The sequence below is a fragment of the Trachemys scripta genome, chromosome 18 (assembly GCF_013100865.1).
Source record: "Trachemys scripta elegans isolate TJP31775 chromosome 18, CAS_Tse_1.0, whole genome shotgun sequence".
NCBI lineage: Eukaryota > Metazoa > Chordata > Testudines > Emydidae > Trachemys > Trachemys scripta.
Genome location: NC_048315.1, coordinates 8,475,655 through 8,494,900, shown reverse-complemented (window position 1 = coordinate 8,494,900; position 19,246 = coordinate 8,475,655). Strand labels below are relative to the sequence as shown.

At 42.0% G+C, this 19,246-nt stretch overlaps 1 protein-coding gene across 12 annotated transcripts in view; it reads left to right on the top strand.

Moving 5' to 3' along the window:
* The window catches only part of MSI2 (musashi RNA binding protein 2), a 388,856-nt gene that overhangs the window by 352,184 nt on the left and 17,426 nt on the right, over nt 1-19,246 (top strand). For 7 of the 12 annotated variants that reach the window (XM_034752631.1, XM_034752630.1, XM_034752632.1 and 4 more), the window contains one exon: nt 15,928-16,104. The exons of the other annotated variants lie outside the window; for them this stretch is intronic. In XM_034752631.1, coding sequence (XP_034608522.1) covers nt 15,928-16,104 — 177 coding nt within the window. The remainder of the gene's footprint in view (nt 1-15,927; nt 16,105-19,246) is intronic. 12 annotated transcript variants of the gene reach the window in all.

Here is a 19,246-nt window from a genome sequence, read left to right as displayed (position 1 = left end):
ATTATTATTATTATTTTTATTTGAACGTGCAATACGAAACTAAATCTAACCCTAAATTAACACCACCCTTCCTGGCAAGTTTAAAGAGCAGTATGGAGTTTGGAAATGCCTTTCAAGTCTCAAAATTGTATGCGTGCCCCAAAACAAACAAACAAAAACAAAACTCACCAACCTCACCCGTAATCTCAAGGAGGAAGAAAGAGATTATCAAACTTCTTAAACTAGAGGCTGTTTACATTTGTAGTGAAATGTGTTCTATGGAACGATGGTGTTTTATTTGCAGTCATTTCCATCTAAAGAGAGTTGTTGAACAGGGCATCTTGGGCTTGTCACTTTCATACAGCAATGGTAGTGAATTGTATTCAGGAGCAATGGAGTATGATAAATCTCATCTTACAGTGTATGGGCCCGATTCATTACAAGAAAAATGTTTTTGCAATTGTGCACAATCCCCTCGTATGCTTTTATGATTAATGCAGAATGCAGAAAATGCAGAATGCAGCATGACTGGCACTCATTGGCTTCCTTTTGTTGTCAGTCTGAGTAAAATCACCAGAGAACGAATGAGCAACAGAAACACCTCCCCCCACACACACACAATTCCACAGCACCTTACTGGGGCGGTTCTATTTGTGTTGCCATGCTATACCTTCTCTGTGAATAAATCAGAGCTCCACTTTCCACTTGTGCCAATTCATTTGAAAATTCAGGCCCTGATCCTGCAAACACTTAAGCATGTGCTTAACTTTACTTCCATGAGTAGTTTCATTGATTTCAAGGGGGCTCTTTACAGTAGTAAACTAAGCAAATGCATAAATATTTGCGGGATCAGAGCTTAAGTGCACTCCCAAAACTTTCATGTTCACTTCAATGCATTTTTTATATACCTGCCTTTTTGGACACGAATCTTGGAATATTTCTAGTGCCAGATTTTTGCGAAGATCTCCGCACCAACAGCTCCCATTCAGACACCTAAACAAAGTGGCAAGATTTTCAGAAGTGTTTGGTTCTCAGTAGCTCCCAGCATTCCCAGTAAAAGCCTGGCCACTTTATTTAGGGAGTTGAGCTCTTTCAAAAATATGGACCATAAGAAAACTAAGATCTGATCAGCACCCAAAATGCATGCACACTTCCAGGCAAGACTTTGTCTAATGCATTTCTAAAGCCCTATCACCGTGTTGTCTGGGCATCGATGACCGCTGTGTAACCTAAGATGCTGTTCTTACGTGTACTATGGAAAATTTGCATGTTTGCTTAATAATCATTAAAAGAATATGCCTAGATTATTTCAGCCTGGGGTGCTGTTAACTTGCATGTCAGCTGTGTTAATGTCATGAACCTATCTTGGTCAGTAATCATTTTTGTGATTCTGCACATTGTGGGCTTCTGTTTCTTTCTTTCTTTCTTTCTTTCTTTTGTTTTTTGTTATATTTCTGCTTGTGGGAATACAATCACCAATTACTATTATTAAACGGAATAAGGTCTGGTACCAATTGCAACAGTAACTCCTGTGATCAGTAGAAAGGGACATTTCCCTGTCCTCGTGTTCAGTGTCATTCTCACTTGCTAAACTCTTCTCCCAGACTGGGAGGTTTATGCTTTGGTGCTTCCCTTTATAAATCACGCACCAAACCAACACGCCCATGTAGACGCAATGGGTGACATTTTTCTAAACTGACTTAGATTTAGCCATACAGTTCCCATTCACTTCTGTGGGAGCTGTGTGGCTAAATCCTCTAATTGGCTTTGATAAACTCATCCCTCCTTGTATTTTTTTTTAATGAATTGGGACCTGGGCCATGTAAAATTAGCAAGCTTGAAAGTCTGAATGCTGCAAACTCCTCCTAGACAATTTCACTATCAGTGTCACGTTTCTTTTAATTTCACCTGGCATATTTTGAACATAATCATTTTTGTCTTGTAAGTGCTGTTTAAAAAAAGGAAAACCGAGAGGGGGGAAACATTTTTATCTTACACTTGGGAGGGTAGGAATTAATTTGGAAGAAAAAAAAAACAGAAAACAAAATAAAATTTGGCAGAAAGTTGTTGGGTTCCCCCCACCCCCCATCGTCTTAGTGCGCTCCCCAGCGTGTTAGCGTTAACTATTCCTCCCTGATGAGTGGAGAATAAAATAATAATGCAACGAGCCTGATTCTTCACTACTTGACACCTTGGGCAGTCATTCAAAGTGGGGGCAAAAACATTAGCAAATCAGAAGGGTAACATTTTACCCCCACTCTGCCCAGTAGAAATGATGACAAGAGGTATAAAGCAGGGAACGGTCAGGACTCTCTTGTGGTTTGGAGCTAAGGGTATATACCTCTTTCCCTCCCTCCCCCCGCCCTTAACACCTTGCCAGTCTCCAACTGAAAATGCTGCCTTTGATCCCTGAGCCCCCAACAACCCCTTACTGTACTTTATACTTGCCAGCTATAACAAATCTAGTAACGTGAGCTACTGACCTTGATGGTGAGTGTGAGCAGTTATGTTTTTGTTGTTTTCTCTCTTGCTTGGTTGGGGCTGCTGTGAGAGAGGGTGTCTCTGAGGCATTCTTTCCGGCCTCTCTTACACTCGGACGTGCACACCTCCTCTCAAACACTCTTCTGAGCGCGCTCAGCGGGAAGGTTTGTCCACACCTATTAATCCTCTCTCAGTGTCCAGCTTCTTGTTAGTAGCAGCTGGTTGCATGTTTTTTGCTTGTTCAGATGAAACGGTTCAAGAAACAACTCATATCAACTCTTGAGAAATGTCTCTTTTTTTTGTACACTTTTTCTTTTTATGTTTTTATTAATTTCCCCTACTTAAAAAAACAAAACACCTGTCGTACCGTAAAACATTTCACATCTCCCCTTGCCTGTTCTTAGAGTGTATGTATCTGTGGGACTGAACTAAATGCATGCACTGTAGTAGTCGTACTGGTAGCAGTAGATGTAGTTGTAGAACATGCATTGTTGAGTTGATATTATAGGTATCATCAACTTGAAATAGTGTGTCAGTCAAAAGCATAGCATTGGTTTGATTGGAAGAGTAGGGCTATCAAGAAACCAGTGTACTCCTAAAGGCTTGGATCCATAGTACTGTATTTGTTAAACCCCATTATCTGAATTTATAAATTGAACGTGGCTGTAGCTAACCTACATCCTTTCCCACCACAAGAACTCACACATACTCTTATGTTGATAGTAAATTTACCTTATTTTTCAAATTAAAAATCCTGGGAATTAGATCTTTGAATATGAATACAGTATGTTCTGTTATTTTAATTTGTATTAGAAAATTAAGATTTTGTTTTAAATCATTTGTAATCATGATTTCCTCATTAATCCCTCAACTGTCTGCATTAGCCCATAGAATCATTCTTTGGAGGTCTTAAACCATTTGTACAAAATGCAAACCACCCCATAGGATAGCTAAATAATATAATGTATGTAAAACAGCTTCCTACCAGACTCTCCTGAGACACAAGGGAATTGTTTTTAGGTCATAAACCTCAAATCTTGTTATGCAACAGACTCTGTGCTAGTCATGGTTTGTATTCATTGCCATGTCGCTGGGCTTAAGGGAACATTTTTAAATTAAGATTTAACATTTCATAAATACCAGCATTAGGAGTAAAAGACAAGTTCATCATCTTTGCCATTGAGCCAACAAATGTCTTTGCTTTTTGCACCCAGTTTTACGCACTTAACTTTTTAAATTGTTTTCAAAATGAAGCAGCAGTGACTAGATTTAACAGCTGGTAATTCAAGTCCTGAATTACACTTTTTTTTTTTTTCATTTTAGTTTGTTTGTCAGAAAATATCCTGCTGGGAGTAGAAAAGTTCCCCTACAGTGCTCCTACTCCCCCCACCTCCCTCCAATAGAGTTAGGAGCTCTTCCTGGGGCCTAAATGTTAGTTCATAGTCTGCTGAGTGTGGTCAGTGTAGTCTCCAGGACACTTACCTCAGCAAATGTTATTGAAAGTATCTTGAATGTGCTTTCAAGATGCAATTAAGAATTTGTATGTGCTCCTTACCTCTGATAGAGCAAAAAAATAAATTAGCCAAAGAACTTCTTGGTTGTAGTTGACACAATCACAATCCTATAGACATCTAGACTGTCTGCTGGATGCATGGTGCACAAGATTTCCCTTATTGCTAGTGAAGAGTTTCAACATTTATGCATCAAAGGGAGAGAGGGAAATAATTTACCCCTTAGATTTCAATCTGTTGCAGAGATGCGGGGACCCACTGTTTAATGTGAAAGACATGATGAAATGAGGAATGTATCTAAAAGTTAGCTGAGCGGTAAATTGCAGAGGGTGTAGAAATCCATGTCTTACACTTAAATAAGGGGCACTAAAAATATTTAGTCTTGTCATTAAGCACTGATTGTGTTAGCAAATTATAGTAATAAAATAGTGGGACAACAGTTGGTCTGTGCGTGTGGAATGAGGGAAATCTAGATCAACACGTTGAAATGTCATAAGGACCAACAGCTGAACAATCTAATGATGAACCAACTTGGAATTGATACTGCCGATTTAGGGGATTTTCCTTTGGAGTGACAGCTCAAATGGACCTGCACTCCTTTTTTTATTTTACTATATAAAAGTACATAAAATTTAATCCAAGCCATGCAATCTGAAAAACCAGAACCTAACAAGCAGCCCACCTGGGAAAAGAAAGCAGGCTGAAATTTCTCACTCCACTGGAACATCCAATAATTACTTGACAGAGGCTGGCAACTGGAACTCTGCAGAGTTGATACATCTAAAAATTAGCAGCTGCATAAGATTTTTATCCTTTGCTCATTTTTATAATATTAAGGCTGCATCTGAAAATGTTGGTCTGAGAAGAAGGCATGAAATTGAAGAGCCTGCACCATTTTGTATCTACATAATGTGTGTACTTGCTGTAAGAATCCTCCATTCCCAGTAGGTTAAATGATCTATCTTGTGGATTAATCAGTTGAATGCAAACAAAAGGAAAATGTCTCGTGTTATAGGAATAGGAGTAAAAGAAAACAAACTCTGCACTGAATAAGCACATGTCTGAAGGGTAAATACTCCATTTTCTTCTAGGCGTGTGCAACACGTCTGTAGAGATGAGGTCATTATGCATTTCCTTGAGAGGTGTTTTTTTGGCCTTGTTAGTGACAACTCTCTTCGCCTCGCTATTTTATGTGCTCTGCAATTACTTCCCTGAAGGACGCGGGGTTGTTTTGTTTTAAAAAGAGAATTAAAGCAGAATCATTTCTATTACAGGTCTAAAGTCATACGTTGATCCAAGATAATTTCAAAGCCATTATAGAAAACATACGCCTGGAAGTGCCTTCCAGTGCTCAAACCCCACAAAATACTGTTTATCTTATTTTATTGTTGGAAACATTTTATTTATCCTTGAGGGACTGAACCTCTTACGCAGCCAAAAAAAAATTTCAGTAAATTTAAAATAATCTGCTGCCAGGCACTGACCTTGGCTCTAGTCATTTTACTGGGCTCCTGCCTGAAGTCTATTGTAGTTAAAATACATCAGCTTTAATCAATAACTTTGTAATAGAAAATCCCGTGCACTTGATACATCATCTCCAGTGCAATTAGTGACCAGCTCTGAAGTACAGACTTAAGTACAGCATGAGTTAATCTTTAATGAATGTAGTAGCTAACTTTTAATGGGCTTTTCAATCAGTGGAATTATTTTCAATGGGAAAACACTTGTCCACAGAGATCATTCTGGCTGCCGGGGTGCCTCTCTTGACACACGCCAAGTGGTGGCTCCACATAAGCTTGAACTGTATTGTGATCCAAACAGGCTAATCACGCAGTCAGGAAAACGTTTCCGTTTCAGAGCACTGAAACTTTTACGCTTGACAAGTAGATTTTACTCTATTCTAGCCAAGTGCTGGAACAGCCAGTTAATGTCATTTGATTTGATTTTTTTTTTTTTGATTTTTTTTTTTTTTTTAGGGATAAAGCTCCTGGTTGTTGGAATGCAGCTTTATTTTACATAACTCATGTAAGGGTTTGTTATATTATCAGCAAGGTTTGAAACCAAGACCTTCAGCCATCAGGCCCCAGTTCAGGAAAGTGTTTAAGCACGTGCCTGAATTTAAGCATGTGAATAGTCCAGTTGATTTCAATGGAACTACTCACATGTTTAAAATTAAGCACATGCGTAAGAATCTTGCCGAATCACGACCTAACAGGGCAGTACAAATTGAGCTTGATATCTTCTATGTAGAGTAGCTGCTAAAGGTGCAAACCACACACATTTTACAAGCTTTTACACTAGTATTTTCAAATAATTTGACCTCAAAATGCAGTAGAAAGTTAAATACAGTGAGTACAGAAACAATCTTTTTCTCCCCCCACTTTCTGTTTGAGATACAGGCAAGTAAAAAAGGATACAGAGGTCTTTTCACTACAGCAAACTTTTTTGTGTGTCTGCCTTGGCATTAACTCAAAGGGATAATTGGTTAGTAAAAGCCAGAGAAAGCAGAATTGAACTTTAGATATATGGACCTACACTATTGGGGGGGGGGGGGAGTCAGACAGCAAGTTCATTTGAGGAGTGTTGTCTGGTAATTGCAGCAAAGGATCAGAACCAATGGCTGTATTCCTCTGAATCAATGCGCAAGTCACTTCAGCGTTCTGTACCTCAGTTTCCCCCTCTGTATGATGGGCAGAATATTACCTATCAGGGTGGGGTGAGATAGAATTGGCGTAGCCAAAGCACCTTGTGGGAAATTGCCACATGAGCACAAAGGATTATTGTTATGCCCTCACTTCCCCCATCTGGTTTCAGTTTTTCTTTAGAAACCTCTTTAGGTCTCCATTGACTCTCCCCTAAGGGCTGTGTCTCCAGTGTCGTGGCAAACAACGATTGCCTTAAAGGGGACCTAATGATGGCTCCTATGTGGTCACCGCTAATGGTTTGCCCTTATGCTACAGAGATTCCCAGTGCCTTCAGTGGGTGCTGGATAAGGCCGTAGGTAGGAGATTCATTTCCTCTAATGTCAATGGCAGCATTCACGTGGAACAGTTCAGAAACTTCTAAGCATTATAAGGCTAGAAAAATTCCTCCTGGTGTCCTAGAATAACATCAGTGTGCTCTTTCTTCTTTAGACATCATTGTTCAGAGTACATACCTCCTCTCCCCCTCCCCCCCCCCCCCCCACCCCTCTAAGTCCTCTCACTGTCTTTTTTGCTCATAGAAAACTGCAACTACAACCTATAGGACCAAGGGCAAAATACTATGTGGGCAACTCGCCTGGAAAACGTGCAGCATCTAAGGGCAAAATCTGATTCCTACTCAATTTAGTGCAGAGCTGTTTGATCACATGGTGCAGGTTTCTCCTTACTTCCAGTTCAGAATAGCATCAAAGGGGGAAGCCTAGAGTACTTTCCTAATACCATGTTACTTTGCCAACTAAACAAATGCAGGCGTGACTAGAATGGGAGGGTTTCCAAGAGATGATTTCTCTGTTTAAATGTGGTCTGCACTGTGAAGGAGTTTCAGAACCTCTGGCTTAATTGGATGGACTGGTCTCTTTTAGGAATGACTTTGGGAATGACTTTCTTTTGCTTACCTGTCAGTGCAGTTGCGTCACCCATCATTGCTTAATATCATATACATGTCTGGCTAGTTAATTCTAATCTGTTTAATACCCATGTCTTGTGTAAACTCCTGGTAGAAGAAGAAGGCTGGGTTTTAAAAAAAATTCCTTTCCCTTTTCTGTATAGTCCTGGATGTTTCCATATAGTGATCCATAGGTACGTGCGTGTATGAAGGAGATGCTTTAGGAGCAAAATGTGAATTAAAATATGCAGTAAAATGAAGTCCCAGTTTTGTTTTAATTTGGCTATTCCACTGCCTGTTATTGTACAAAAGGCTTCAATTTAAAATTAACTGAAATGATAGCCGGTTAATGTGTTACAGTGGGAGGCCGAAGTTTCTGTTGCCATGGCGATGGAGTTCGGCTCATTTGTTTTGTAGATGAGTAATTACTACGCAATTAGAGTAGGCTAAAAATAAAGGGGCCCTTTGTTTCCAGTTACTCATTAATATTAATAAAAGGTCTGTCCAGGCTGTGATAAACAATTAATGCAAATGTGGTTGCCCATGGCATAAGTAGCGACAGATTTCTTATCGTCCAATAAGAGGTGACCAGGCTAGAGAGGTTTGCTCTTTCCTCACTTTAAATAGCAAAATTATTAGTAAAGAATTTCATGTGGGAGCAAGATCGCACGTACATTTTTTTTTCCCCGTTTGCCTCTTGGTAGGATGTCAGTAAAGGCTAAGTCATGGACAGGCATGTGCCAAGCCTGTTAGGACCTTCCCCTGAAAATATGAGATGGGTCCGATCCTGCAATGTGCTGAGCACGCTCAACACCCATTGAAATTGATGGGAACTCAGGATTCTCAGCACTTCACAGGATTCAACCTGAAGTCCTGGCTCTGCAACATTTGCATGTGTCACTTGACATCAACAGGTAGCCCTGTTGGGTTGAGTCAGTGGGGCAATCCACAGCCACCTTCCGAAAGCATTTGCAGGATCGGAGTCTAAATCAGCCACTTTAAAAGAGCGTAAAGGACGGGGGAGTGTTGAGAGTTGATTTGGGGGCGCCAAGAAAGGAATCTGGTCTGAGATTTGCAAAGGGTCTCAAAGGAAGTTACTTTCAAAGGGAGTTGGGTGCCTAACTCCCTTAGGCACATTTGAAAACGCCAGCTCTGAAGCCAAAGGGTTGAAATTAGAAAAGAGCCATTTACCTTATCTCATGATAACCGCATCGTTGCAGTACTATGTTAGGAGAGGAAAACCTCATCATGTATTACAGTCATGTCAATATTAGACGTCATGTACCAGGACCCCCCTTGTCCTAGGTACTGTACAAATCCAGAGCTGATCTCTGCCCCAAAGAGTTTACAACCTAAATAAACTAAAATCTAAGTAAATTTCTTTTGAAATGTAAAGGCATTATAGTTATCCAAATCAGGGGGAGGGGCAGTGGTGGCAGAGGGAGGAGAGTGGGGAAGGTGCAGTAGAAGTGAAAGAAAACAGTTCTGAGCATTTAGCGTAAAGTATCTAAAGTGTTACAATACATGCGATTTTAAATTAACTTTAAATTCCCGTACTATTAGATGGGCACCTGTTTGTAAAATGACTGAAAAATCAAAATTTGATTTCCATATATAATCTGTGTGTAAATTATTATTATTATTTGGCTGTCTTGGTTTAACTGATAAGACATGAGAGTATGTGCTATGGAGCTGTTCTGGTGCAGTATATGCACAGTAATGAAATGATCTGGTGATACTGCTGCAAGCTGTGTGCCCGATTGAACTCCCACGTGCACGTGTGCCCAGCATCTTTGGCAAGTGAAGTCCTGTGTTTAAGATGTGGCTTTCTAGTCTGCTTTGGAGGCTTGGAGTCAGCTATCAAACTGATGGAGCCTGGGCCCCATCCCTTCCGTTACTTGTGCTGCTCCTTGGAAGTGCCACAGTAAAGACAAAATGCGGTCTAGGCTGCTGTTTCCCAGCGTCCCTCTCTGCTCAGATGTGGCATCCCTTCAGAAGAGTGGAGGGGTCGGTGTGGCAACTTTGGGTGGGGGGGAGGGTGTTTCCACAAATCAAACGTGCATCATACAGTCTGATCAACCAACCAGCCACCTACTAAATTGTGGTGGTTGTAGGTAGGGTAGGATCTTTTGAGCAGCTCTCAGCACTGCTAGCAGTAGTCTACAGGACACTGGCATCTTTATCACTTGGTCGCCCTCCTCTGCTCAGAGCAGGTATAGATGACACTGGGCCAGCAGCCACCTGAGGTCTGTCACTCCTATCAGTGGGAGATTCCCCCACACGCAAACACACCAAAAAAGAAGTGTAAACAAGGCCTAAGTACTCCCAATCCTTGTGTTTATTTTGTTGGAACTCACCCAAGCTGCAGCTCTGTCCTCCATCCTGCCCCTTTGAAGTGTCACGGCAGAGCAGCGAGCATTCTGGGCTGTCTCCCTTTCCCTTGTAATGCAAAATGTCTGCCTAGCCAGGTTTGTATCCTCAGCTCCTTGTAAGCCTGCAGAACCGCTAACCAGTACGTGCATCCAAGCCACAGACGTCACTGGCCTCGTCGCTCAACGGTAGCCTAACCGAGTGACGTCATCCAGCCTGGAGATTAGATGAGGTGTCGGACTAGGGTGCAAGATGTTCCAATGGGGAAAAATGGCATAAAAATGGCATCTGCATCCCTCCCAAACTGTTTAACTAATGGAGGAGAATGTAGCACAGCCTTTGTAAGGTTGACATTTGTTTGTTGTTAAGGATCTAATTAGAAACATGAGAGGGAGCTGAATGGCTGCTTGCTCGGCTAATTAGCGACATGCACGAAGACCACTTTGAACTTCAAGGACACAAAGCTATTAGCGCTTACATCAAAAATGGATTAAACTTCTGTGCTTTTATAATGATTAAAGATGAGCCGCTCGAGTGGAAATCCTTTTGTAAAGGCTGCGACAAGAGCTGGCTCCCTGATTGCTTTGCATGGCGTCTGTGTAGTACTCTGGCCCCATGTGAGAGTGACACCATTAACTTGCAATATGGAAAATGTGATTAGGCAATAAATATTGATCGCTCGCAAAAAATTACAGTTAAGCCGAGAAACGTATTTATTTCTCGTGGCACGTAATTACGGGACTCAGAAGAGACAGGCTTGAATAGATTGTATTTTGTGTCTTCTTGCAAATCAGTGCACGTCAAGTATTTTTAATACTCCAACATCATTCTAGCAGGCCCATATCCAAGCTAGGACTTGAAACAGGCTAACAACAGCGGTGCACATCAGTAGTTGCTGCTAGTACAGTTACCCCATACAGAGAGACTTTTATACCACCTCTTCTTGTTGCAACCAGGGATTTACCCCCCTCTTACAGCTGTTTTACTCTGACGTCACTGACGGGTTGTGTGCCTGACTCTGATAACATAGCATAGTCTTGGCTATGCAGTGCATCTGCACTTCAGTTGGCTTGGCTTTATCCCAGCGTAGGGAACGGGCAAAGTTCCATCTTCGCTACACCAAAAGAAATGTGTTGGAAAAGAGTCGGAGGTGGTCATGTTGTAACTGGGTCCCTGCCTATAGTTGTAATTGTCTTGTAGATAGGCTCCGGTTAGTTTATATCTGGCTTTTGAACATGGTTTGGATCATTATTAGGTGTGGATTTGAGCAGTGTTAATGCTGATAACTGTGCCTGTCGTGTGCATAGGGTTTAGGAGCATACCATTCCGTGACGCTTTGTTCAGTTCTAGCTCTAAATGCTATGCCTAGTAACCTTTACCCCACATGCCGCCATTTTGCTGTTATCCCTGCCAAAGGGACTGCAGGGAGAGGACAACCCCTAACCTGTGACTGCAGATAGAAAGTACCATATAAATGGTACCTTGTTACTGCAGAGATCAGCTCCTTCTGGATGCACAGATGCTTATTTTACTGACAAACCCAAGGTTTTAGTGTAGGGCCAGTACAGCTGCAGAGGAGAAAGAGCTGGGTGTCACTTTAACTGAGGCCTGACCAGCACAGCTCTGATTGTAGAACCCATGGTGGTGGTGACGTATGAGGCAGACAGAACAAAGCATGGTTTTCGAGGGACAGGACTGAACTTGCTGACAGAAAAAGGTCACTGGCTTTCAATTATGAACTGGGGGACCTGTCTGGTGTGGGCGGTCCGGCAGAAGGGTGTCTGCTTTTTAAGCATACTGAGAAGAGGCTGAATAGATTTGCTGCAACTTGTAAATCTCCACCCTAGAGTTATTGAACGGAATCTATTGTTCTATTTGTCGGACTGTTTGCTGTCTTATGTTATATTTGTCTTATGCATCTTCTGACTGGTTATCTGTGAGCTTCTGGGTATAATGTCGTGACCCTCCAGCATACCTGTATGTAGCAATCTTGTTATCTTCAGGAGATTCTCTGGTTTGATTGTTGATCTGAATTTGAAATTTCATAGAGTTTAAGCCCAGAAGCGACTATTAGATCATCTAGTCTAACCTCCTATATATCACAGACTATTCATTTTCACCCAGATACCCGTATATTAAGCCCAGAGACTTTAGTTCGACCAAAACATTTCAGTCCTTAGGAAACGTGCCCCGGGCAGGGACCAAAGTGTCTGGCAGCGGTTGGTCATTGACAGAAAGCGATATTCTGTGTGTGAAGGATTTAGAGCTTCTGGTGCCTGATCACAAAAGAGCATATTCTATCTAGCAGCATAGCTATATAAGGCTGTTGATATGTAGCAAATGGATTTGGAAGAGGCTGGACTTGGTAACACTGTGATGTTTGCTACTGCAGCAAGTCAGAGAAGCAGTATATTCTAATGGATCTGAATATGGGACTAAGAGCCAGGAGAGTCTGCAGAGTGTTTCAGACTCTGCCACCTACTTGCTTGTGTGGCCTTGGCTAGACATTTGGGGTATCTAGCTCCTCTGAAAACCAGGCTCTCTTCCATGAGCATAAATGGGAGTGCAGTGCACAGCACCTCTGTAAATCAGGTCATTGGCCTCTCTTTACTCACCTGTAAAATGGGGATAATAATACACTAAGGTCGTGGGGACTAATTAGTTAATGTTGGTGCAGGGCTCTGAAGGTGCTGAATGATAAGTAGTATTATAATCAAATATTGTAGCTGGATTTTTAAAGGGTCTGGATAATGTTATGATCAGCAATAACCTCTGCAGTCATGCATGCTGAGTGATAATCAAATCTCATGCTTCAGAACATCATTTGATTACCAGAGGGGTCAGGAAGGAGGTCTCTGCCCCACCCCAACTTAACCAGTATTGCCCAATCAGCCAGGTGTATGACGTTTTCCTTTCACTTTCCTCTGAAGCATTCGCATATTGGCCACTGACACAGACAACATGCCAGATGTGAATGGTTGACCTACTCTGCTTCAGCAAATTCGGTTTCTGTATATTGCGATACCTGATGTGTTAGAGGAAGGCAAAAAGATCTCAGAATGCCAATGGCTGCTTATGGTCATCTCATGTCTTGACACATGAGATCTGCTTACCTATTATTTTAGCTTCTGTAACTACAAACAATCTGTAACATTACCCAGCTCCTTTTAAAATCCAGCTACAGCATTTGACTCTCAAACACTACCTAACTCTTTACACCTTGAAAGCACTATCTAAATATTAATGAATGGAAGCTCCCTGTTGTGAAAGAGGAGTCGTCTCTCTCTTCCGACCTCTATAGCACTATAATGCTTGGCACTATTGGGGATATTAACCTACGTCTGTAGATGTGAGTGTGTAAGCGCACACACGCTGTCTGAAGTGACTCCTGGTTTTGGGTGCCCAGCTTGAGAGACCTTAACGGAGCATGATTTTCAGAGAGCAAGTGCTCTGCACTTTCTGAAAATCAGGCGCTTTTATGGTCTGTCTAGTTGGGCAATTAAAAATGGAGGCACCCAAAATCATTAGTCACATTTGAAAATGTAGGCTGTGTACGTATATCCCTCTATCCTAGCTGCCTATACAAGCACCTCAGAAAACCAGAGCGGGAGCTCAGATGAAAATGCTCATGGAAACCCCCAATTCAAATGCCCTCAAAACTTTGGGAAAGTTTCTCTCTAGAACCCGGTTTTGTAGATTTGGCCTTGTCCTCAAAACATAAACTCATTCAATATGTTATGCTAAAAAACTGACAGTCAACCAGCAACATCTTCAAATGGTTGCCACTTGTCTCCGGAAATGTGATGTTTGAGTGTCGTGCCGGGAGTTTTCCCCCTCCATTTCGTTTATGCCCCTCTCCGTGTGTCTCAGAGCTCTTTGTTGAATGCCATCTCCCTGATGTGTATAACCCTGCGCCGCTCTGGTATCCACTTTCATCTGTATCGGTAGCGTTAAATGTTGTTATATCATTTAATCCTTCGAGCAGGAAGATGTTTTTGCAGCATGTTTTATGAATTTTTCATAAAGATTAAAAGCGGCCTAATCTTGTGAGCTTTAAGTCTCAGTAGCGGGTAATGGCTTTGATTTAAAGCGTTTTGTCTTAATGATAGTTATATTGAAAATTTCCTGTTGCTTTCTAGCACGTGTAGTTATTATCATAAACACTGATGGTGGAAACGTCTGCCAAATTGTGCGTGGCTGTTTATGATAGGAGAGGGGAGAGAGTCATCCAGAAATTAGAGAGCTAGATCAACAAGTTGTCAGGGAGCATGGACATGCAGAAAGCAACCGCCAGGGTTAATAGGATAGAGCAAGAGTGGAGAGGAGCTTGGAAGAAAGAAAGTTGATTGGAAATGACAGGCGTTGGGTGAGAGAGAACCATTGGAAAATGCTTGGCATGAAATCAGAAGGAAATTTCAGCTGAGGAAGAACTATTTTATCAAAAGAGAGATGCGGGGAGGAAGTGGAGGGAGGAAGGAAGTAATTTCCCAGGCAGCTCACTCTGTTTAATTCTGCTGCCCACACCTTTTCATTCTTGGCACGAAAGCTGTTTGCTGCTTTTCCGCGTACTCTCGCTTTGCTTTACTACTGGAGCCAGCCTTTAATTAGCCAACACGGCAGACCAAGGGCATGTCTATACTACAGTCAGGAGGCAGCGTTTGTAGATGTACCCAAGCAAGTTTTCATCTAGCTTGATCTAATATGATCTAGTACCCAGGGTTCTGGGCAGGCAGGGCTAGCCCCTGCAGCCTCCCATGCTACCATGGCTTCATAGCTTTTGACACTCAAGCTGGCTTTGATCCAGTTCTCACATCTCTGGACTGCAGTGTAGGCATACCGGGATATCGAGGGGCCTCTTTTGCTCGGCAGCTGACAAGACAGTAGATGTTAAATTTAATGTAATGTCTTTCTTTTCCTGTTATTCCCCCCCGCGTTCTCCTCTTCTCAGTTACTGTAACCACAAGCACAGGCCTGCTTTTGTTTTTAGTTTGAAACCAATTATAATTGTGGAAGAGCAGCAGGTTTGCAGGTGTTCGGAACATTTTCTTCTAGTGGCAGCTTGTGGTTGTAATGCAAAGAGTAAACAATCATTTCCTCTTGTTAATTTTTTTATTACTATTATTTTTAAAATGTCTCAAATCTGCTCTGCTTGAAGGAAGGAACTTGTAGCCTGATTTGTAAAATTTATACAGGAGATGTTTACCCAGGAATATTTTGTTGTTTCTTTTCTATAAACTTAAGTCACTCTCTGCTCCTTGTGTGGTACTCTAGATAACAGTATACGCTTTCTGAATAGCACATCTATTAAAATGAGACTGGCACTCAATGTTTATGGGCCAGATTCTGCTCTCAGCTGTACCAGGGTCAACTCCACTGACATTAACAATTATTCTGGGTTTACGCTGGTGTAACTGAGAGCATAGACTTGTTCTGATTGTACGTCATTAGATCAAGTGTGTAGATATAAGTGCATTGTTCAGGATAGATGGATGCATGCTTTTGGGTGTGTGTGTTCATACATACATACATACACACGCACACACAGGATACAGATTCATATACACATATATTTCTAATGGGAGGGAGTGGAAGCTTACATGGATAAATGATAGCTAAGGTAGCTCCAGTTGGCTCACTTCTGCTGTCAACTATTCCTCTCTATATGCAATGTATTTCTTACTGTAATAGCCGGGACACTATATTTCATTCTAATGTATTGTGGAAGAGGAAGTCCAGTAATTCATCTGGTGGTTTCTCTAAAACTAGAGGTTTTCTTGCCTCTGCATACACTGACTAGAATAAGTCGCCTTGATTTCCTCTAATCACATTTTGCACAATTCTTCTTCAAATTTCAGTTTTTACTTTTCAATTTCTCATATTTGTAACTGTATTAACAAAGAAAAGAAAAGAAAAAAGCAATAGCACAGTATTTAACATTGAAAAGACTAATATACGAAAGAATCCAGTATCCACAATGATAGAGTCACTGTATCTCCAGGGATCCCCGATTATGGTTTCTATTCTTCGCCCGGTGACCAACGGGCCCCGTTATCGTACGCGGACTATGGTTCCATGGGGCCTCGAGTGGCTCAGATGCTTCGTAGTGAGCACGCTGCTTCAGCGAGTAACTCCCCCCTCCACCACCTTCCCAGCCCGGATCAGTTTAAGAGCCCAGGTTTGTATAGCATTTCATTCATTTGGGGGAAACAAAAGATTATATACATCACCTCTTGAATGGTGCACAAAAACAGGCCTGCATGTCAGTTCACGGTTGGCTATGGAACTTCACTTTAGCCCTTTATTTGATTCCACAATTTTTGACTGACTTTACTTTAACCCTTAAGGTCAGGGATCCCTGCTCTTTGAGGACCTGATCCAAAACCCATTGGAGTCAATGGTAGCCCGATCCTACAGAGTGCTGGTATACAGGTTCTCATACTACATTGGTGAGGACCATATAAATCCGTGGATAGATATATAGTCTTTTCAGTGACTTCAGTGGGCTTTAGATCAGGCCCTTAGTTAATTTATCCTTCAGAACTGAAATGTAAGGGTTTAACTCAGTTTGGGTGACTTTTATTGCTTTTCATAAATTTTTAACTCTACTTTTTAATTAAGCGAGTTTCTCAACTGCGTGAGGAAAATATCTTTTTACCTAATGTTAAATGTAGCTCATATGTCCAGAGAAATAGCTATATCTATATAATTTAATGCCTGTTTTATACCTGTGTAAATATCTCACCTTGTTTGTTTCTTTTGAAATACTATGCACTTTAATGGTGCTTAAGAGTGTATTTTCTCATCAGGTGTAATTTATTTCCACAGTTCCCAAAAGCCTTAAATGGATTGATCTTAATTCATGTATCATGCACATTTTCCATGTAGGACAATAATCTTATGGCTAAATCTTTTAGTTCTTCATGTGATGGTCCCTTCGTGGGTACAAATACACACCATGCGTCTGACTCTGGAATTTTTTTACAAGCAGTGTCCACTTGTCCATACATGTGCCAAAGCGCTCCTCATGCTCCGAACCGAGGATGAATCAAGGGTGGTGTGGGCCAGTGCCTCTCCAGAGAGACTTCCTAAGTGTCTCTCTGGCTGTATTACCTTTTGTTACCAGCTAGCTCGCATTCACTCCCTAGAGGCGGTGAGGGCACATTCCACCACAGGGCAAGCTGAGAGACGTGTCCCTACTAGAGATGTGTAGGGCAGCTACTTGGAGCTCTCTGCCATCCTTCATGAGGCATTACGCTCTGGTCCAGACATCCACTGCGGATCCAGCTGTGAGGACACTGTACCACAGTCAGTTATCCTTGCACCCACCTCCTGTTTGATTACTGCTTGCTAATATCCCATGTGTGGGATACACATAGGGACCATCACTTGAAGAAGGCATGGAGGTTTCTTACCTGTAATTGAAGGTTCTTTGAGATGGGTGATCCCTACATGTATTCCGCTACTTGCCCTCTTTCCCCTTTGCTGTGGATTGTTTGGATTGCAGTAAGAATGGAAACTGGAGCGGTCTTGGTCTTGTGAGTGGGCTAATGGACTATGCTTTTAAAAAGAATTCCCCACTCAGGCGCGAGTACATGTACCCACATGTGAAATTCAGATAGGGACCACACATCACAAAGAACCTCCAGTTACAGGTAAGTAACCTCCATTTCCCCCCTCTCCCACTTCTTTGTATGTATTGAATTTGGATGAGCTGAGTTGAGTCGGGCGGCATTTATTTGCCCGACTTGGTCATGCTTTAACTAATGCCCTTTCCCTTCCCTCCCAGAGAGGCATTCTGAATCCCCCTTCGAGCAATACACCATATGCTAAGGCAAATGTCATAATGAGTCATGACTTAGAAATTTCTCAACACTTTATCGAAAAAGAGTTTATCTTTCAGTGGTGACCTTTCTTGTCCAACGCTGGATTAATTTGTGAGCGGGCTCTGTGTTAACATGGCAGTTCATAGGACAAAGCACCAGATAAGCTGGCCTCAGCTTTCTCCCTGTCATTGCTCCCAGCAGAATATTTTGTAGCATTATGAGTCTCCACCTTCTTAGTATGTCTTGAACTGCTAGGATTATTATGTGAGCTCCAGCTATCGGCTCCTTCATGTAAATCAGGTGTTGGGAGAACCACACTTTGAAAAGTATGTTACATGCACATTAAGAGTTGGTTAAAAAAGCTTCTTTAAAGGGGAACAAGGATGATTTAATGGTAAAATCCTATTCGTAAGAAAAACTGTCCTGAAGTTATTGGAGTTTTTAAAATTCTCATACGCTGTTATTTCAGTCAAAAGACCAGTTTCTATAGATATTCATGTAGGAATGTGGAAATCACTGAGGATACATCCAGAGGGAGTGTAATGAGGATGAACTTGTATTTCTGTAGCACCAAATGCACCCTAGGGAGCTTTGGAGATTTAGCTCCATGAATTGTACAATAAACTGTGCAGTTGTACAGTGCACAGAGATGAATCGCAGGTGGTGTGGCCACCTCTGGTGAGAAGTGGCCGCTGTTTAACAGTGCCTGGCAAGACTCCCCAGTAACTGAGTACAGGAAGTGAAGCATACTATATTCCAGCAGTTCTCCACCAGGGGTCCCCAAGCAGGTTTCAGGAGGTCTCCCAGGTCGGCGTTAGACTCACTGGGGCCCAGAGCAGAAAGCCGAAGCCCCACCCCGCGGGGCTGAAGCCCAGGGCCCCAAGCCTTTGCCATCTGGGGCTGAAGCCTGAGCAACTTAGATTTGCAGGGCCCCGGGCAATTGCCCTGCTGGCTTACCCCTTAACGCGGGCCCTGGCTTTCATATGCAGAAAAACAGTTGTTGTGGAACAAGTGGGGCCTGGAGTTTTTATAGCCTGGGGCGGGGCTCAGAAAGAAAAAGATTGATAACCTCTGCTGATTTAAACTGAAATGAGCATGTCCACACTGGAGTGTGAACCAGTTTATCCACATCAGCTTAAAATCACCCCTGTAGCTAAACCAGTGCAACTCTGCATGCCAACAAGACCTAAGAACCTGGGGTCTTACAAACTAACATCACAACTTGAGAGTTGGATGCTTGCAAGTCCCATAATTTTTGTAGCTGTTTCTTTTAATGTGATTCTGGTGGGTCTTTTGTGTAACTTGGGGTTGACAGATCCAGATCTGTTCTGAGTACTAGCTTATGCCCAGACTGGATGCGATTGTGTAATATTGCTGTTTCCAAGAGTGAAATTTGAAACAGATGTTTACTGCTTTGTTGTTTCCCACTGGAGACTCATTTGAGAGCTCTACAGAGCTTAGCAGGCTGCCTGCAACAGAAAGTTAGTTCCACTC